The 22,432-nt window shown below is 37.0% G+C and overlaps 1 protein-coding gene across 6 annotated transcripts in view; it reads right to left on the bottom strand.

Annotated features, from left to right (window-relative positions):
• Positions 1 to 22,432, bottom strand: part of SESTD1 (SEC14 and spectrin domain containing 1) — a 135,986-nt gene that overhangs the window by 9,090 nt on the left and 104,464 nt on the right. For all 6 annotated transcript variants that reach the window (XM_043894299.1, XM_043894297.1, XM_043894300.1 and 3 more), the window contains 8 exons: positions 18,244 to 18,366; positions 13,208 to 13,402; positions 12,573 to 12,687; positions 10,948 to 11,107; positions 6,101 to 6,182; positions 5,272 to 5,394; positions 4,286 to 4,477; positions 1,517 to 1,638 (listed from right to left, as the gene is read on the bottom strand). In XM_043894299.1, coding sequence (XP_043750234.1) covers positions 1,517 to 1,638; positions 4,286 to 4,477; positions 5,272 to 5,394; positions 6,101 to 6,182; positions 10,948 to 11,107; positions 12,573 to 12,687; positions 13,208 to 13,402; positions 18,244 to 18,366 — 1,112 coding nt within the window. The remainder of the gene's footprint in view (positions 1 to 1,516; positions 1,639 to 4,285; positions 4,478 to 5,271; positions 5,395 to 6,100; positions 6,183 to 10,947; positions 11,108 to 12,572; positions 12,688 to 13,207; positions 13,403 to 18,243; positions 18,367 to 22,432) is intronic.

The following is a 22,432-nucleotide window of genomic DNA, read 5'->3' as shown; positions in this document are numbered from 1 at the left end:
CTGATTATTCAAGTTTAGGTATGACTAGAGATTATCTTGGAGAAGGAAATGGCAACCCACTCCAGTATTCTTGCCTGGAAAATCCCATGGACGGAGGAGTCTGGTAGACTACAGTCCATGGGGTCACAAAGAGTTGGAAATGACAGCGATTATCTAGGTACAGACTATGAAAAACGTTGTATCTTCTCAGTATCAATTCCAAATAATCCTTTGAAGCTCATGACATATTAGCGGTGGCACTTATCATGTGTGAGATAATCGTTTTAAGTAGTTTATATACATGTAGCTCATTTAACTCCCTCACTCAACCCGAGGAAGTATGGAAAATATATTCCTATTTTTAGATGAGGGAACTGAGGCATAGAAAAGGTTAAGTGGCTTGCCCAAGATGTCACAGCTAGTAAGTGGTGGGGCTGAGATTTAAACCCAAGGAATCTGGTTCCAGAGTCCACAATCAAATCTACTCACTATATTACAGTGTTGATGTTTTTGTTTAGTTGCTCAGGCGTGTCCGACTCTTTGTGACCCCATGGACTAGCCCACCAGGCTCCTCTGTCCATGGGATTTCCCAGGCAAGAATACTGAAGTGGGTTGCTACTTCCTTCTCCAGGGGATCTTCCCGACCCAGGGACTGAACCCACGTCTCCTGCACTGGCAGGCGGATTCTTTACCACTGAACTACCAGGAAAGCCCTGTATTACAATGTAAGGATACTTATATTCAATGGTTTGGTTTCTCTATTGTTTGAATTACATATCTTCTGAATTACCACCAAATTGTTTTCATTGAGAAGATCTAGCTCCCTGGGGATAAAGCTACTATGATTCATTTACTGGACCATTTATTTCCAAGAGGTTAACTCTTATTTTTATTATCAACTATTTGAAATGGAAAGGAATGTGGAAATCAAGACCCCATCATTTTACAAAAGAAGAAATTAGGACTACATAGCACAGTGAAAAAGAGAATGGATTTAGTGCCAGACAGACCTGAAACTATGTTCTAATTTCACTTAGAAGCTGTGATATCCTGACAACTTACTTAATCTTTCTGAGCTTTGGTTTCTTCATCTGTAAAGCACAATAATCATATCGGCCTAGCACTGTTTGGTCAAAAGCCTAAAGGTGAAATGTTTAGCTTTGCGCTGGGTATATAATGTATACATTTTGAGCTTACTAAACAGTCCCCTCCCCATCCATTCCCTGAATGAAGTTCAAAGTCACCAGACTCCTTGTGATCACAGTCAAGGCTAGAACCCAGTATGTCAACCTAGTCAATGATCTTTCTTCTACAACAAGCTATCGAGGGCAATACATTTGATAGCAGCAAGTACCAACTGCTACCACTGTTAAAAACCCAGTGGGGATTTCTTTTCATTTTAAACTAATTTATTACAGATACTGAAGATGTGAACCGAAGCTAATTTACTAGGACTTTTTAGAAACATATTTTCTTCTCTTGCTATTACTTTAAGACCTTACTGATAAAAACACAAATTAAAGAACGTGCAGCATACCCATCAGGATAAACTACAGGAACAGTCAGTCTATCTAAAAGTGATTTCCCAACTGCTTCCACTTCATCAAACTGCTCCTCATCATTAATAGCTTCAGGCTCTTCTGGACAGTCTTGTAAAATCTGCAACAAATAAAAGTGGAACATCAATCAAGAGACACAGAAAGGAAACCAAGTTCATTAAAATTTAGTAGATTGAAGGTGTTTCTGTTCTGTTCCTAGAATCTTCATGTGTGTTATAGAAGGCTGATTACTGACAAAGCTGACTCAAAAAATTAAAATCAAACACATAACCCACACTAATAATATTGTAATTGGAATAAGAAGAGTTCTATAGTGATTTCCAAAAAAAAATACTAGACTATTATTTGGAATTAAACTGAAACTGTGCTTAAGAAGTAGTATTCTTTCATACATCAAGTAACTATTTATTGAATACTTACTTTATGTTTATGTAGTGGCTTGGGATATGAATGAGAAACAGATTTTGACCTCAATGAACTTACAAACTTCACAAATGAAAAAATATATATAAATACATAACAACATATACTCAGAGTACAAACGCATAACAATGTGATTCCCTAGCTAGAAACTTTACAGTTATTTTAAAAACAGATCTGCTGACTTTAGTTGCATGATATAAACTAAAAAACAAAATATAAACAGATATGGTTTTAATTCAAATTTGGAATTTCTACAGTCCTTAATATTATTTTTTTCCTTAATAATCACTATTTAAATTTAAATGGTACAAAAGAGAGGAAAGAAAAAATTGCTGTGATTTGTAATAGTTAAAGCTGTAAGTATAGACCCACATAGCAGCCACTAGGTACATATGGTTAGTGAGCTCTTGAAGTGTGTCTAGTTTCAAATGCAGATATGCTATCAGTCTAAGATACACTTCAGATTTAAAACAATAATACTAATTTTAAAAATTTACCTACAAGAAAAAATCTGCAAAATTTAAGGCAGAATAAAAATAATTTATTTTTGCAACTTTGCATACTTTTATGAATCCAATTATGTTTATTTTGGCATTACTCATAAAGGATATTTTCATATTATAAAATTCCAGACTTAATTTAAATATTTTCCTAATCACTATAATTTGCTATGCAGTTTGCTTATAGTTGTGGCTTGCTGGTTTGAAATAGAACCCACCCAAGAGAAAGATAACAACTAATAACAAAAGGTTTTACATAGGTTGACATAATAAAATAACCTTGAGCAGAGTTTATTGTAAGCACGATAAAGGCCACGTACCAGAAAAAACAGGAATATTAATATTCTATGTAAAAATTTTCAACCATATTCATTCTTGGGCTTCCCTGGTGACTTAGATGGTAAACAGTCCGCCTGCAATGTGGGAGACCCAGGTTCGATCCCTGGGTTGGGAAGACTCCCTAGAGAAAGGATTGGCTACCCACTCTGGTATTCTTGCCTGGATAATTCCATGGACAGAGGAGCCTGGCAGGCTACAGTCCATGGGGTCACAAAGACTTGGACACAACTGAACAACTAATATATATTCATTCTTACATAACTTCTTAAAGAGATCTAGATTTTTAAATGTCTTTGCAGATACATTTTAAGAGTAGCATCCTAAAAAATTATCAGTGGTGTTAAGAGCTCGGGCCAGTGGTCACACTGGGATGAGCAGCAGAAGCAGTGTGATTAAAAGAGGATGGGGAACAACCTCTGGGGTGCTGATAACGTTCTGTTATTTGAATAGTGAGCTGATTACACAGGCATACTCACTCTGAAAATTCAGTGAGTAGAACATCTGAGCTGCACATTTTTCTATGTTAGTAGTATATTTCAATAAAAAGTTTTCACTAAAACAATCAATAGATAAATAAGTCAAGCCATTTGGATACTTTCATTCATCATCAGTCGGCCCATCTTACACTAAAAAAAGACCTGTAGAGTTCAGTAACCGGCTCAGTAAGAGTTAATGTGGACATTTCCCAACAGATGTATTGAATAACACAGACAGAAACTCCTTAATTCCTAAGGCTCCTGGCAGTATCTCTTCTGTTCTATAGACCAAGGCTATCTTAGGTTTCTCATATCTTAACCTGCATTGAATATACCCTACATATAAACTTTCATCAAAACAAAGTTAACTACTTAGTAAGGCTCCTCTTTGGAATGGAAATATAAGACTTGGATGCTATAAATTTTCACTGTGTAGTTGAGAAAAAGGTTCTATTGAAAATTTGCCCCAATAAAACACCGCATATTGACTTTTAGTTTCTGGGATTAATGAATTCATTAAATAATAAAATCTAGAATGATTCTTTAAAGATAACACATGGAAAAAAAAGGTTTTATTTTTATCCTTGTAATTTTAGCTGGAGAGTCTCAAACATTATAAAAATCACAAAGTAACCTTTTAAAAAATTTATGACAATTAGTATTTGGGAAAGCACAGTTTCCTTTCTTGGCATAATGAAACAGTGGGAGTCATGACACCTGAAAGAACACAGTACATTCTGGACATCAGGTCTGGTGAGGAGAGACATGCTGCTGAGCAAAGACTACTGGATGGTTTCAATTCTTCTAACCAGAGTACTCCAACCCTGGTATGGCTTACCAAGAATCTGATTTGAGCCTTCTAAGAAAATACGTTATACCTAAACAAACTCTAAACAATGGAATTCATATAAATTTTTAAAGAACAGACTAATCAGAAAATTACAAGGTAAACACATTTTAAACATACATAGCACACACGACTTGAAACTACATTTTTAAAAAAGCGAACCTTTTCAGCATTTGAGTGAAAGGCAATAGCCATTTCCAGCCTATGCACCCTCTCTTCAGAGGCGATTGTAAACTGTTTCCACACTCTGTTCAGTCGAGGAAGTGTATCCCCAGATGATCGAGAGGTGCAGCGCAAAGACTGGCACAGCACAACTGTGGCCTGCAGCAACTGTCTTCCGTAGTCATAAGTGCTCTAAAGAAGAAAAGCAAACACACAGTTATAACAACAGAATTCTAAAAAAAGGGACAGGAAAGTGAACGGGAGGACTGTAGCTGCAATTAAGTAACACTACTAGAAATCAATAATGAATGATTCCACTGGCATTTACTACTACAAGTTGTCTGCATGCATAAATAATTAAGGGGAAGCAATACTTCCAGTTAATTTTTATTAAGTTTATTTCTTGTTAGGCTTTCCTCTCTTACTCTGCTTTCCTCTCAGTCTGTTCAATTTCACCAGCCCAAAAAAGAAAAAAAAAAAATCAATTAAAAAAATCTGTTCACCCATTAATCAAAACAAATGGGCGGAAAGGGGCACTTTATATTCTACATGGGGAACCACACAGTTAACAACATGAACTCAGTAATTAGGCAAAATAAATTAAGATACTATTCACATGAAAAAAAATCCATGGTGTTATAACGCTGACACTGGTGAGATGCAGAAACTAGGGTTTCTAATTTACTGATATTAACTTATACTTCATAGTAACTTTTACAAATGAATGACTACTGCCTTAACATTACCATAATGTATTAATGTATCATAAATCAGAGGGAGCTACAGAACCTGTATTCAGGAAACCTTAAACCCTCTCAAATGTATACAGGCTAGTTTTCATTCATCAGCTGACATTTTCTTAGTTTTATATTTCTGGATTAATATAACTAACCTTCTTGGACTTGGAGGGCTAAGTTACATTACAATCATGTAGAAAACTATTCTAACACTGAGCTTGTAGAAAAGGAAGATAACCAGTTCTGCACCTGTGCAACATCAACAAATTTTCTATGCTTCTCCAGCAGAACTTTCGTTTCCTGAGCATCATCCCCCAATCTGGTGTGTGTCTTAAGAAGAGCATCCAGAAGTTCACTGAGCCATTCTACTGCCTGAATGAAAATAAGTCACAGTCAACCTGGAGTCATAACTTTTTACCTTGAATAGCAAAACACTGCATTAAAAAAAAAAAAGATTACTATCATGTGATTAATTAACCCATTTGTTATAACCGTAATAGCTTATTTCAATCAGTGCCAAACTACATGAGTTAATCTCTCCTCTTCCTCAAAATCTTTAAAATCTAAAGACAAGACCTATTAAAGAGAAGTACTTATTTAAAATTAACATCACATGATTTATATTAATAAAAAACCATGCATTTATGTAATATAAATCTTACTGGAATCACATTACAGACTTAATGTTACAACTTAAAAATCCCAATTTTCTTCCATGTTAAGTTGTAACTATGTTTTTTGATATTGACTACACAAAACAGCAAACTGTTTATCTAGCTACAAAACCCTCTTGTGGGTTAAACAACACCAGCCTTCATCCTGGGATGTAACTGACAAGCAAATCACAATAATAAATAATTCCAATATCTAGCTCAATAGAGCATTTCATTGAGAAGTAAGTCAAATGAGACCAGTAAGATTACTGGAAATATAAAACTTTATTACTTCAACAGGATAAATGAGAATCTAATTTAATGAATTTACTTAGGACCATGAAAAGAACACTTCTGTTTACAGTTAGGTGAAATCAATTTTCTAAGTAAAAGACAAGTACATAATATGCTTGATTGATCTTTACCTGGGCAGCATCTTCTTCACATTTAAACAACTGTACCATCTGAAGCATCTTTAATCTTCGCACATCTACCATGTCTTCACATCTAATAAATCCAAACATAAATTTAGGAAAACATTTCAGTTTTGTGGATAACTAGTATAACACCACCATCTGCACACATATTTTACAGTATATTAAAATACTTAGTCTTACACTATAGAGACTGTAACTATTTTGTATTGGTTTGCAAGAATTTTAAGGATATCTGTATCTCTGTTCCATTAAAACCTCAAAATACCTGAAAGATACTAAATCACAAACCCTCTTGAGTATTGTATGGATTGTGCAAAATACTGAAGCAAAGCATAAACACAGTAGTGCACTAAAGCCTAAAGAAATATTAACTGTCAATTAGTATTAAACAAACTGCAAAGACAAAAACATAAAGTTTCTAAAATACTAGTTTGGAGAATGATGCTCCAAGAAAATAAAAAAAAATTAAAGCTTTTCATTATATTATATTACCAGAGTAATATCTAATTTTGAATTAAAAAAAAAAAAAACCTCCCATCTATGCTCCTAAGAAAGAAAAAAAATTCTCTGGACAGAAAAAAACACAATTCAGAGTATTTTTAGATTTTAATGTGGTCTCCCTGGATAACATACAGATTAAAATTTTAAGCTGACTTGATCAATGAAGCTCTGATCCATTCCCTTCATTTCCATGCGATTCCGTGTACTTCAGATGGGAAGGAGAGAATCTCACGGCAGTACTGAATACCACTAACAGGCCACCCAGGAGGCACTGGGCTCCACTAGAGTTGATATTCTCAAGGGAGCTTGATGACAATAGCTAAGTCATTGTCACAGGCTTTTTTTTTTTTTTTTTTCCCAAGAATGCCCTCAACACAATCTATAACATATTTTTAAAGGGCAATTTGGTTAAATAATCTTACAAGGGACTGAAGAGAAGTGACTATATATATTTTTAAAATCTGAAGCTAAAAGACAAGGTAAGACACGTCAATGATGAAGACATGTCTGAAATATGAAAGTATCATATTCAACATATATTTTCAGGTACTGAACAGTGTGCTTGAAAATATAAGACATGGTTTCTACTTATTAAGATGGTCCCATTTGGGAAGATGGACTTTTAAAAAAATAATGTGATAAATACTACTGTGGAGCTATATGAGAATAGGGAGGAATAAGTAAAAACTTGCCTAAGAAATCTAAAAAAACTCCCAAAGATAAGTACCCCAGAGTGTTGAATAATAAGTAGGAATACACTACGCAGAAAATGAGGGGAGAAGTATTCTAAGTACTCTGGATGCTTGAAACCGCATGATGCATTCAGCAAAGTGAAATAAGTGTGTGGTTTTGTAGGAAAGTTAAAGGAGGTAAGATTATACAGGACTGGATTATCAAGGGTCTCCTACACTATTCCAAGGAGACTGAACTTCATCTGAGGAAACAGGAAGTCACCGAGAAGCTAGGTAATTGTATGCACGCTTTACAAAGACAGTGCTCATGCACAACAGACTGTAGAGAAGCAAGGAAGGAAGCAGGTATGAGCTAAGATCATGAAAATTCAGAGACAGCAAAACTTGGGCATTTGATGAGGCTGTAAGAGACGAGAAAGAGTAATGATTTTGATAAAGCCTTTGGATAAATCACAAGTTGGGTAGCTGATGGTGTTTTTAACTGGGACAGGAAACTAAAGGAGAAGAGCCAGTTTTGGAGGAAAATGATTCCAATCCATACAAGTGACTTTTAAGTACCGTATGGGCACCCAGGAGGAGATGTTCAGTAGATAAGAGGAATTACAGGTCCAAAGTACAGGGGAGGGATCTGGGTCAGAGCCATAACTACTCAATCACGGTCAAACTGAAGAAAGTCGTTAAAGTAGTGAGACTATCCAGGGAGAAAACAATGAGTGAGAAGAGGATTTGGCCTCAGAACAAACCCTGAAAGCAGTGAAATTAGCTAGAGGACAAGAAATCAGTGCGGAAAACCAAAAGAAACAGAGTGCCCAGGAGAACCATAAAGGTGTTTTTAAAGTAAATAAAGTTGTCAGGGGGTTTCAAAAAGAAAAAAAAAAAAAAAATGTCAGCTGTCCCTAATGCTGTTCAGAGTGGTCAAGCAATGTCAGAACCAAAAGTATTCCCTGGATTTTCAGCAAGATGAAGGGTTTATTTACATGTCACTGATGACATCAGTAAGAGCAAGTTCAGTGAAATGGTGAGGAGAGAGGTCAGACAAAGAAGAGCTGAAAAGTAAACTGGAGATAGTGAGGAGGTAGGAATGCAGATTAGATCTTCAATGACAGCTGTCAAGAAGGAGAGCTCAAGGGAGAGAAAGAAAGGTTTGAAGAGGAGGTGGTAATTTCACACAAAGATGAGCACCAGAAAGGACAGAAACGATACGGACCTAACTAAGCAGAGGTATTAAGAAGCGGTGGCCAGAATACACAGAAGAACTATACAAAAAAGATCTTTATGACCCAGATAAAGACAATGGTGTGATCACTCACCTAGAGCCAGGCATCCTGGAGTGTGAAGTCAAATGGGTCTTAGCAAGCATCACTATGAACAAAGCTAGCAGAAGTGATGGAATTCCAGCTGAACTATTCCAAATCCTAAAAGATGATGCTACAAAATTGCTGCACTCAATATGCCAGCAAATTTGGAAAACTCAGCAGTGGCCACAGGATTGGAAGAGGTCAGTTTTCATTCAAATCCCAAAGAAGGGCAATGCCAAAGAATGTTCAAACTACCACACAATTGCACTCATTTCACATGCGAGCAAGGTCATGCTCAAAGCCCTCCAAGCAAAACTTCAACAGTACATGAACCAAGAACTTTCAGATGTACAAGCTGGATTTAGAAAAGGCAGAGGAATCAGAGATCAAACTGCCAACATCCACTGGATCATAGAAAAAGCAATAGTAAAAAATCTTCTTCTGCTTCACTGACTACGCTACAGCCTTTACTGTGTGCATCACAACAAACTGTGGAAAATTCTTAGAGTGAGTGCCAGACCACCTTACCTGTCTCCTGAGAAACCTGTATGCAGGTCAAGAAGCAACAATTAGAGCCAAATACCGAACAACGGACTGGTTTAAAATTGGAAAAGGAGTGTGTCAAGGCTGTATACTGTCACCCTGATTACTTAATTTATATGCAGAGTACATCATGCAAAATGTCAGGCTGGATGAAGCACAAGCTGGAATCCAGATTGCCGGGATAAATATTAATAACCTCAAATATGCAGATGGCACCACCCTTGTGGCAGAAAGCAAAGAGAAACCAAAGAGCCTCTTGATGAAGGTAAAAAAGGAGTTAAAAAGCTGGCTTAAAACTCAACATTCAAAAAATGAAGGTCATGGCATCTGGTCCCATCACTTCATGGCAAAAAGATGGAGAAACAATGGAAACAGTTGCAGACTTTATTTTCTTGGGCTCCAAAATCACTCTAGATGGTGACTGTAGCCATGAAATCAAAAGATACTTGCTCCTTGGAAGAAAAGCTATGACAAACCTAGACATTATATTAAAAAGCAGAGACATGACTTTGCCCACAAAGGTCCATATAGTCAAAGCTCTGGTGTTTCCACTAGTCATGTATGAATGTGAGAGTTGGACCATAAAGAAAGCTGAGTGCCCAAGAATTGATGCTGTTGGAGTAGTCTCTTCAGAGTCCCTTGGACAAAGCAAGGAGATCAAACCAGTCAATCTTAAAAGGAACTCAATCATGAATATTCATTGAAGGACTGATGTTGAAGCTGAAACTCCAATACTTTGGCCACCTGACTCTAAGAGCCAACTCACCGGAAAAGACCCTGATGCTGGGAAAGATAGAAGGAGAAGGGGATGACAGAGGACAAGATGGTTGGATGGCATCACCAATTCAATGGACATGAGTTTGAGCAAGCTCTGGGAGATGGTGAAGGACAGGGAAGCCTGGCGTGCTGCAGTCCATGGGGTTGCAGAGTTGGAGATGACTGGGGACTGAACAATAACAAAGTATCTGAATGAAAGGCAGGGATTAGAGGAGAGAGCAGGAACTGACTGAGTGAGGAGACATGGGGATACAGTTTCGATAAGAGCAAAGCTTTTTCATCCTTCTGATGAAAATAATGAAATGGATAAGTTTGCAGATACGAGGATAGAAGGAATTTCTATCTAATGACTGTTTTGTCTGTGATGCAGAGGGAAGTTTCTGTGAGGTTTTATTGATGCCCTTGAAATTTCTAAGTGTACAAAAATTTCATACAACCATGCTAGCCTGTATGTACTAGCATCTATTAATTTAATCCTTTATTTTGCAATATTCTGCAATTGCTATTGCAAGTTGAGTTTTCAAAGAACTCTTTAAATTTCTAGTTCTGCCATATAACAAATGAAACTAAACATTACCCAGAATTTACTATCTAATCCTTCTACAGCAAATATGAGAACAATGGATGAGTGACAATTTGTGTGAGGTTTAGATGAAGAAACAGATCAACGTATGATAAATTTAATAGCAACTCTAAACTAAATGAAATGGAAATGTCAGATTCTCCAGGGTCCTAAAAGACAGATGAGTCACAGGCTATACTGGGGATAAAGAATATGGTCCACTTAAATGGAAATGAAATTTTTATCACTGAGTAAAAAGGCAAAAGGTACACATTATATGAACGAATTGCCATTACTTGTTAGTACAATTATACACGATAATCACTACATTTACCAAAAACTTACTACATGCCTACTATGTAACAGGTAAGAATTTCTACTTTGTATGGAAAATAATCACTTTTCATTTTAATTAATATTATGTTGTCTCAGCAAAAATTAACAAGAACAGTCAAACTTTGCCTTTGTTTCCTAAGCTGCATGTCTTCCATCACTCCTTGTATGTGGTCCACATTTTCCTTGTTTTCAATGGTTACATCCTTTCCATAGGCCCAGGATGCCTGATTGGAGATCTGATCCAGAAGACCTTGACCTTTTTCACGCAAACCTTGCAATCCTACATCTAAAACAAAAGTTGCCAGATTTAATCTCTTAAACAAGAGAAGCTTTCCCTCCCTTAATTAAATCTTCTCAGCAGATATTGTACTTGGATTGCAAGGATAACAGCTTTGTACATTAAAACTACTTTGGTCTGGAGCCCTCCGAATATTTCAATCAATAAAACCTATTTAAATGTGGCTCAAATTGGAGCTCCCTCTCATTCAAATTCTCCCTAAAGAGAATTTCTAAAAGGTGAACTTCTGTAGATAACTAATCACTTTTCAAAACTGCAAGTAGAAAGTGTGAGAATTCCTCTCTTGATGAGTAAGATTTTCAATTTTTTTCCCTTCTGTTTTTACATAGTTCAATTTTGAGAACACAGGAGAAGGCAAATGCTTTGTTCAAAAAATATATTAGAGCCACAAGACATTAAGACAGTCAAGCACTGTGTTCTCACTGTGAAAAGACACAGCATTTTGAATATAGGTGCTGTCAGCTTATACTCAGTAAGAAGCAACACTTAGGATGTATTTATAAGACTTTAAATTAGGTATGTATATTGGAATTCCTTTAGCATTATTAAAGGAAAAATATCGCTCGAGAAAACTTGACATTTTTGAAATAAATTTCATTTGGCAAATTAGATACTAAACATGTAATTAGTTACATCATCCATTAAAATAACAAAGACTATAAGCAAGTAAAATGCCAATACAAACATGATTTTTCAAACCCATTCCCTCAAGTCCTTTTCAAAATTGATTAAATTGGTTCAATCACATGTCACCATTTTCCACCAAATCACTGCCTCAAGTTTCTGCTTCCTCTCCTCCATTTTCCTTTGCCCAATGTCCCACTCGGTACACACACCCTCCATCCCCATGTTCACAGCCACTATTCACTTCTCCTGGTCATGACCTAGGAAAACTTTCTGTATTTTCTACTTGTAGTAAAAGTCAAAAGGCTATGGTGTCAAGTAAGGGTACTAGCTTAATAAAACTGAACCATCCTCTCCTTGGAGAGTAGGTAACCTTGGCAACATTCCCAGTTTGGAGAAACAAATGCACAGAACCAAACCAACTCTTCTTTTCACAAGGTTAGGATATAGCAACAACAAAAATCATTGCATAAAACACAGTGTGGGGCACACAGGGTTTACCACAGAACAGTGCACAGCTAACTCCGGGTTACGCATGCACCACAGATAACTGTTCAGAGAGTATGCGAGGCGTGGCACTTGTAGATTCCGCTGGGAAAACAGGAAAGGCCGAAGGCCTTGTGAAGAAGGGTGACGGACCACCAATGAAAGGTAAGATCTGTAGCATAAGCTACACCCTGTAAGGGCGTAAAAACTTTTTACACTAATTTTTCCTGTGTTCCCTGTAAATGATTATAATTAGATCAGTAGAAGTTGACTAGTCTAACCATGGTAATGATATTTTTAAAAAAAGAACCCTTATGTTTCAGCATTTTTAAAATCTGCTTACCAACACTTTTCAGCTTCTCTTCAAGCAGTTTTAAAGTTTGCTGAATCGATGCTCCATCAGCTGGTGCTACATCTACGCACAACATCCCTAATAAGCCATCCAACTGCTGAGACAACTAAAGCAGAGGGACACCAAAGAGATAACCCTGATATAATCAGCATCTACAGGTTTTAATGATTAATGAGGCTTATATCTAATGAAGTTACCACGATTATACTCGAAAAAGACTCTGCTGTTAAAAGACAAGGACACATAATTAGAATACACGTTATCTGAAAGACAGAACACAGAGATGCATGCACCAGGAAGACAGTATGTCCAGGTCAGCAGAATGCAGAAAAGTATTGAAACTTTCATTTCAATCTATGTTATAAAACATGAACATTGAAAAACTATCCAAACGAAATCTATCAATTACACTGGGACACTATTTAGACAAAAAAAAGTTTAGCTGCATGCAGAATAATGTAACATAAAATTAAAAAAAAAATTAAAAAATCTATCTTGTTTCCCCCACCAGTAAATTTTACTGTTCCAGAAAAATACTTAAGAGACATGCAAACCTGCAAAAATGATGTGCAGATAAGTACTCAGATAATCTGAAGCAAAGAAAAGCAATCAGAGTAGTCACTTACATCTTGGGCAACACCATGAAATTCAAGAGCTGCTTGTAGCAGATTCTGCCTAAATTCCAGCTGACTGGCCTGTCGATAACAAACATCACTAAGTTGTTGCTGAAGCGACTTCAGTTCCACAAGATCTTCTTCATCCCCAGCATTTAAGAGTGCTGCAATCTGCTGATTAAGCTCCACATAAACTGCAAACCATTCCTGTAATAGAGACAAGGACCAAATTAGCTCCTGAAGAACACACTACATTTTACAGTATCTCCAGATATACTAAGTAACATACATGAGATTTTTTTTAAACCAAAATAATTTGAGGACAAAAAGTCCCAGGGTTCAAATCCTTTCACTGAGATCCCTGGAGTAACTCCTGCCAACAGCAAAGTCTATCTCCTCATGGCTGGCCTCTAAATGTTCCCCTCTCTTTCCTGTTCTCCGTGAAACCCATCACCCTCAGAGAGAGCAGTGAGCCTGCTGCTCTGCTGCTGCTGCGTCCAGGTGACCGACCACAAGCCTGGAGGTGAGGGAGAGGGCTGCCTCACTCCTCACTCTGATTTCCAAACCATTTCTTCCATCCTTCTCTCAAAGCACATCTCCTGTGAAGTGCGTGTTGTTGGACTCCATCCTGCCAACCTTTCCTGCTGCGTGCCCTCATCTCAGCTGGTAGACTACTCGGCCTTCCCCTCCGTGTCAGCCTTCTTCCTGACTCCCACTGTGCAGACATCCGGCCAACACTCAACTCAGTTCCTCGGCTCCCTCCCTCACTGCCATCTATCCTGCCCTCACCTACACCTCAGCTACCTACTCCAACAGACACAAAATCTGTTATTAATATCATGTACTACTGTACAGCCCCCATATCTTAACTTCAGGAATCCCACTCTCTGACCCCCAGTTACTGACTCTCCAGTTCACATCCTTTGGTACGCCGGCTCCTGCAGCCCTGTGAGGTTCACCAATCCACCGACCTCAGCATATTCTACTGTCTAGCACTCAAGAGCCTCATGTCCTCACTTCTACACTTTGTCAGAGGCTGTAACACCTCCCAGGGCACAACCTATGCTCATGCCACACTCTGTTTCCTCCATCAGATTCACCTGTCAAAAATGAAGAACAGATGCAAAAAAACCTTTTGATAAAATTCAGCATCCATTTATGAGAAAAATTTTCCAGAAACTCTACTCAACACTCTATAATGGCCTATATGGGAAAATAAACTTAAAAAGTGTAGATATATGTATATGTGTAACTGATTCAATTTGTTTTACAGCAGAAACGAACACAACATTGTAAATCAAGTACAATAAAAAAAATTTTAAAGACCTTCTACTTTTGAAAGCAAAAAAAAAAAAAAAAAAAACCCAAAAACAGAAAACCCTCAACAAATTACTAGCAAGCCAAATCCAATACTTTAAGCAGACTGTACACTGTGATCAAGTGGCATTTATCCCAGGGATGCAAGGATTTTTCAGTATCCACAATTCAAACAGTTTGATACATCACATCAACAAATTACAAAATAAAAACCATATGATCATCTCGATGCAGAAAATTCTTTTGACAAAATTCAATATCCATTTATGATAAAAAAAAAAAAAAGCCTTTCCAGGAACTAGGCATAGAGGGGACAAACCTCAACATAATAAAGACCACAAAGGAAAATCAAAGAGTTAACATCATATTCAATGGTGAAAAGCTTAAAGCATTTCCTCTAAGATCAAGGACAAGACAAGGATGCTCATTCTCACTGCTCTTATTCAGCAAAATTTTGGAAGTCCTAGCCATAGCAATCAGAGAAGAAAAATAAATAAAAGGAATCCAAATTGGAAAAGAAGTAGTAAAAGTGTCATGTTTTGCAGATGATATGATACTCAACACAGAATATCCTAAAGACACCGCCAGAAAACTACTAGAGCTCATCAAAGAATTTGGTAAAGTTTCAAGATATGAAACTGTTAGCAGTTGGGTATAGGTCAAGGCTGAAGATACTAATTTGCAAAGTATTAGCTAACGGATGTGATTTAAAGGCATGGGACTAGATGAAATTATCCAAACACAAAGAGTATTGGTTTAGAAGAAAAGAGCCTTTGGAAAGCTGAATCCTGGGTCACTCCTAAATTCAGAAGGCAATGAGAGGAAAGAGATTGAGCAGAAGAGGCCAAATAGGACCTGTGTGTTTCAGGAATGAAGTAAAAAACAAGGGAGAAGTGGTCACCTTTATTAAAATTTACTGAAAGGTCCAATAAGATAAGGACTGAAATTCTGATAAGAGTGGGAAGGACATAAACCCTGATCAGAGTCAATTAAAAAAAGAAGAGGAAATGAGAAGATAGAGTATAGCCAATTTATATTAATTTATATATTATTTATTATATATATAAATTTATATTAAAATGCACATATCTTGAGCATATATTTTGTTTTTAATGTAAAATACAGTATTTGTACACAGGTGGAAATAATCCAGTTGAAAAGAGAGAAGATAATTGCAATAGCAAAGCCTTGCACAGGTAACACAGCCTATAGAGTATAGTGGAGTGGTTGGTCTTAGAATCAGGCATAGTTCCTTCATTATTTTGGCAGGAAGGGCAAAGCAACAAAGATTTATCAATAAATAAATCAATAATGCCAACATTGAGAAAACCTGCTCCATACTGCTGTCCCTTCTATCTGTGGGGGATTGGTGCAGGGATTCCAAAATCTACGGATGCTTAAGTCTCATACTTGGCTCTCCATATCTGAGAATGTAGCACCCATGGATACAGAGAAATAACTATGTGTACATATATATAAACACACATATAAATATATATATGTGTGTGTGTCACACACATATATTTTATTCAAAATGCTCCTTCCTAGAAAATAAGGGAATGTAAAATTTATAGAACCTTAGGTGAACAGGCTATATTCAGTTCAGTTATGGTCATTCTATGGTCTACCTTTCAAAAACATTTACCTGCATAGAAAATGATTATTTCATAGCTCTTCCACCCCCAAACACATACATATGTGAAACAAAAACAAAAACACACCACCACCAAGATATGGGATTTGGATTAAGACAGTAGGTAAGAAACATCCTGGGTTTTCACATACTAGAAGAGAGGCAATCACCAGGATTAAAAGCTAAAATAAGGTTTATGATTGGACTAAAATACTTTAAACTTTATTTTGCATCCTTATTATCATACACTCATTTCCATACACTTCAATATTTTCTGTCGTGCTTACCTAGTATTCAAAAATCAAGAAAACTTCTTATTGACACTCCTTGATAAAGAACTACATATTAGTAGGACTTTAATTTTCCATATATTAGTATTGAAAATCCTTATTGATTTGGGATTGTTTTAGCTTTATTTCTGAATTATGCTTTTATAAAGAATCTAAAATTTAGTATTTAACAGATTGCTTTAACCCAAAATGGCATATTAAAAGTTTCTCCAAATTCTACCTGTATTAAGTAATCAAGATACTAGAAATCTGTCAGTTTCATAAGACCTGAACAATTCCAATATGTGTTTTAAAGTGTTGACTTTTATTTACCAAAAGAAAAGAAAAATTTTAATACTAGAACATCTTAAGCATCATAAGCTAATGTTGCATCTTGCATCAGACAACCTGTTCTCAAGGTGACAACGCAGTGCCACCTATTGGTTAAAACACTGCAATTCAAGTGTTGCTTTTTATAACTAAGGGGTTTTTTTTCCTTAGTATTTTCAATCTCTGGTTGGTTGACTCCTTAGATGTATGTGGAACCTGTGGATATGGAAAGGCCCACAGTATATATATTGTCTTTGCAATGTTCCTAGTTAGTACATGAAAGTGACCTAAAAATAAAATTCTATAATTGAAAAATCTAAATATTTGCAGATGACACCACTCTTATGGCAGAAAGTGAAGAACTAAAGAGCCTCTTGATGAAAGTGAAAGAGGAGAGTGAAAAAGTTGACTTAAAACTCAGCATTCAGGAAACTAAGATCATGGCATCCGGTCCCATCACTTCATGGCAAATAGATGGGGAAACAGTGAAAACAGTGGCTGACTTTATTTTTGGGGGGCTCCAAAATCACTTCAGATGGTGACTGCAGCCAGTTAAAAGACGCTTACTCCTTGGAAGGAAAGCTATGACCAACCTACACAGCATATTAAAAAGCAGAGACATTACTTTGTCAACAAAGATCCGTCCAGTCAAGGCTATGGTTTTTCCAGTGGTCAAATATGGATGTGAGAGTTGGACTATAAAGAAAGCTAAGCGCCGAAGAATTGATGCTTTTGAACTGTGGTGTTGGAGAAGACTCTTGAGAGTCCCTTGGACTGCAAGGAGTCAATCAGTCAATCCAACCAGTCAATCCTAAAGAAAATGAGTCCTAAATATTCACTGGAAGGACTGATGCTGAAGATGAAACTCCAATACTTTGGCCACCTCATGCGAGGAGTTGACTCATTTGAAAAGACCCTGATGCTGGGAAAGATTGAGGGCAGGAGGAGAAGGGGACAACAGAGGATGAGATGGCTGGATGGCATCACCAACTCGATGGACATGGGTTTGGGTGAACTCCGGGAGTTGGTGATGGACAGTGAGGCCTGGCGTGCTGCGGTTCATGGGGTCGCAAAGAGTCGGACACGACTGAGCAACTGAACTGAATGGAACTATTTTATGCATTTCATAGGTTCCAACATGATCTTTTTCCTTTTATTCTGATGAAAAAAATGTTCAATGATTTGTATTTAACTTACAGCTCCTGTTCCTGAGATAATACTTTTAAAATTCAAGACTACAGATGAAGGTTCTATTTATGTACTATCACTCTTTCTTCTGTTACTGTAGTTTTTAAAATTTCACATGAATTGTGTTTCTAAACTGAAAACCAAAACCAAACATGTGACGAATATGTACAGAGTGGTCAAGTGCTATCAATGTACTTGATAACCACACTGTACTGTACGACAGTCTATAGCAACCTGTCACTCGGAACCACACATGCTATAAATTATCATTGACGACAGCGCTGCGACTCGCAGAGGGAAGAGCCACTCACACTGTGCTGGCTCTCGATCTCTTCATGCTTCTGCTGCAGGGCCTGGGACGCCCGGATGGAGTCTCCAATTCCCCACTGGGCTCTCAGCTGCTCTGATCCAGGCCCTTCAAGCCAGTTCACAACCTATGAATGGAAGTTAAGATGAAATTTTAAAATAATCAAAAACTTTTCCAAGGTTCCTCAGGTGTTTTTACTTTAAATTCTTTAAATTCTATTTTATTGAACATTGTATTTTATTGTATATAGTAAATGCTTCTTTTGGAACTATACAGCTATAATATGACAACTTTCCCAAACTTAAATTTGATAAAATATACACTAGAACATCTTAGGCTTTCAGCTATCTGATTATCTGCTAGGTTAAAAAAAAAATCTGGGATGCTCCCATAAGATAGGATTAAAAACTAACTTACGATGATAAGAAAATCAGAGAACTACAGGATTTAAAATTGGAAAGGGCATCAAAAATGACATTTGTGAAATTTTTTTATCTAACAAGAAAACTGAGTTTCAGAAAGATTAAGTGACTTGTTCAAGGTAACAGAACTCCTTATTTAGTAACTAAGAGTCACATGTCTTGACTCATCATCTAGAGTTCTTTCCAAAGTATCGAAAAAACAGAGTGAATTAACTGATATAGAGATAAAATATTATTTCTCTCACTTTGAAAATTAAAAACATTAGAATTATACTGTTGCAATACGCTCGAGGGGTCTGAAAGACCATCTGAAGGCGCATTGGCACCAGGTCTACTCAGAAAGATGTAGGGAGGGGACTACAGTTTGCCAAAAGAGCAGCATTGGGTGTTTCTCTTTTGCTAAGTCCCCGAAGCAGTCCATCAGTTCAGGAGATGGGATCCAAATGGTATAGATATGGGAGACACTCTATTAAAACCTCACACCACACAAGTGTCATGCCCACTGTAAAAGTCACTGAGCTCAAAGATGTGCAAAGTCATGCCTTCCACCAAGTTATTAACAGTTCTTCCAATCCAGAGCCAGAATAATTTTTATTACAATCAGTGTTGCTGGCATAATAACACAGCTGACATTGTAATTTTCATCACGTTTTCAAGACAATAGAGCTAGGCAGTTAAAGATCAAAATCTCACGCAGAAGAAGATAAAATTCACATGCAGAAGAAAAATGGGTTTGCTTACTCCACCCACAAACATATATACTCTAAAACTACATAGACACAGTGAAGTAATTCTAACAGAAAAAAATAGTACCCAGCTGGACCAAGCTGAATCATTACTTAGTAGGCTAAATTCAAAACAGAAATTCAACGACAGATATATGGTTATGCCCTAAATCTTAACTTAGCATAGCTCCCCAGAAATGAATAAGGATGTCTCTGCAAAGAGTCAAACATGCTTAAGAGACTAAGCAGGCATGCACACATGCACGCACATACACACTCACACACACACAGCAAAGTAATACTAGAGATTCAGTGAGACAGGCTCATCTTATCACAGACCCATAGTGCATTCCATAGCTACTACCAGGTTAATATATATTCACTTTAAAATCTAAGAATTTATGTAGTTTTAATAATTATATAAAACCACCGCATCATACCTGCCTCCTGAGAAACCTGTATACAGGTCAAGAAGCAACAGTCAGAACCAGACATGGAACAACGGACTGGTTCAAAATTGGGAAAGGATTACGTCAAGGCTGTATATTGTCACCCTACTTATTTAACTTACATGCAGAGTACACCATGTGAAATGCCAGGCTAGATGAAGTTCAAGTTGAAATCAAGATTGCTGGGAGAAATATCAATAACCTCAGATATGCAGATGACACCACCCTTGCGGCAGAACACGAAGAGGAACTAAAGAGACTCTTGATGAAGGTGAAAGAGGAGAGTGAAAAAGCTGGCTTAAAACTCAACATTCAGAGAACTATGATCATGGCATCTGGTACCATCGCTTCATGATAAACAGATGGAGAAAAATGGAAACAGTAACAGACTATTTTCTTGGGACTCCAAAATCATTGAGGATGGTGACTGAAGCCATGAAATTAAAAGACATTTGTTCCTTGCAAGAAAAGCTGTGACACACCTAGACAGAGACATCACTTTGCCCACAAAGGCCCATACAGTTAAAGCTATGCTTTTTCCAGCAGTCAGATGTGAGAGTTGGACCATAAAGAAGGCCGAGTGCCGAAGAATTAATGCTTTTGAACTGTGGTCCTGGAGAAGACTCTTGAGAGTCCCCTGGACAGCATGGAGATCAAACCAGTCAATCCTAAAGGAAATTAGTCCTGAATATTCATTGGAAGGACTGATGCTGAAGCTCCAATACTGTGGCCACCTGATGTGAAGAGTTGACTCACTGGAAAAGACCCTGATGCTGGGAAAGATTGAAGGCAGGAAGAGAAGAGGATGAGATGGTCGGATGGCATCACCAACTCAATGGACATGAGTTTTCACAAACTCCAGAATATAGTGAAGGACAGGGAAGCCTGGTGTGCTGCAGTCCATGGGATTGCAAAGAGTCAGACACGACTGAGTGACTTAACAATAACAATAACCCCAACCTAAGGAATAATCATGTGTATTTCCCTTCATTAATTTTTCACATGCATTTAATTTTCATATGTTACTCCAGATTTAAGTGCTATAGTCGATTCTCACAGAATACAAGTAATTTCTCTCTTGGGCTTTTCACTTTCCACGTGGCTATAGTTGTTATAATTTTCAGTGGTTCTAAACCTCTTAAGAAGGCCAACCTCCTTGCCTGCCTCACCCTCTTGCTCTCTCATCTGTCCAACCAAACCATCCAATAAACCAACACCACTAAAAGCTAAGTAGGTAACGTCCTACGTCAAGTAACTATTATACCTGTTTTCACAGCTCCGGTTCCCTATTGTTGAGCATCTGAGTAATTTAAACATGATTATTATACATCAATTATGCAATAGAATTTTTCTCCAATCCTCTATTGTTTTCTTAGAAAACGTTTTCAATGACATCCTGGGTCCAATGATCTTGTAATGTTAATGGCTAATATATGTTATAAAATTACTCTCTAAAACACTTCTTTCTGTGTGAGACATTCAAGTCATGAAAGTCAACTGAAAATAAACCTTCACAACATATGTATATTATTGCTTTAATTTGTTTATAATTTTTATTTTCTGAGAGTCTTAGTGCAATTTATTGAGAAACACCTACACAGGAGCTCTGGGAGAAATAGTATCTGACAACCAACATATTTTTTGTCATTTCCAAAAAACTCTTGTAATGGGGTTCTTGCCCTCAGCCTACTTCAACCTTAATGGAAGAGATGAGATGGGTAAATAGTCAAGCAAAACAATGTAGCAATGATTACATTTAATTTGAAATCATTTATGTTTATTACAAAAGTGGGTTAGAGACAGTAACTAAGAAAAAAACTAGTTAGAGCATAAGAATGTTGGTGAGTTCCTAGGTGTATGATACAAAGTTGACTGAAATTAGGGGAAAGTTTTCTGGAAACAAAGCAGATGTGATTTACTTTTTGATTTTATATTTTCTAACATAGATTGGCTAAAAAGAAAAAAAAAAAAAAAAGAGTAAGACTTACTGTTTGTTAATAACCAGAGGGGAAAAGCAGAACATACTAAATAAAAACCTTTCCATGTAGACTGAATGCTCATCTTTGGTGAAATCTCTCCCCCGGTGTGGTTCTGTGCGGCATTTGGGATGCAGTGTGGCTAGCTGGCGTGGCATACGACGTCATATGATGCCGTGGATAGCGGGCCCTGGTCTATGCATCACCATTTCCTCCTTAACCGAGCCCACCCTGTACATTCAGGGCTCCTCAAGGCTGCCACGCTCTCTCACTAGCCTTGCTTTAATATGGGCTGTCCTGCTGCCTGAAATCTCTCAGCCCCTTCTCTTCCTGACTTCTTTTTCACCTTTCAAGATTCATCTCATGCTGATGATTTTGGTCTTACGTTTTCTACTGAACTGTTTATTTTTCTTTTGATCTATTTTTTAAATAGAGTTGTTTTTCATTTCCAAGGGCCTGGATGCTTCTGATTTGTCTGAACTTACACTGTTGATCCAAATAAAAACAACATTCTTGTGATTACTATTGTTATTTCTTTTTAATTTTGAAACTTCCTACATAATAAGAATACTTTAAAAAGCATTATTACAAATTACACATTTTAAAGTTATAATTTGGAGC

Source organism: Cervus elaphus, chromosome 33, assembly GCF_910594005.1.
Source record: "Cervus elaphus chromosome 33, mCerEla1.1, whole genome shotgun sequence".
Classification (NCBI taxonomy): Eukaryota; Metazoa; Chordata; class Mammalia; order Artiodactyla; family Cervidae; genus Cervus; species Cervus elaphus.
This window is presented reverse-complemented; position numbering and strand designations above follow the sequence as displayed.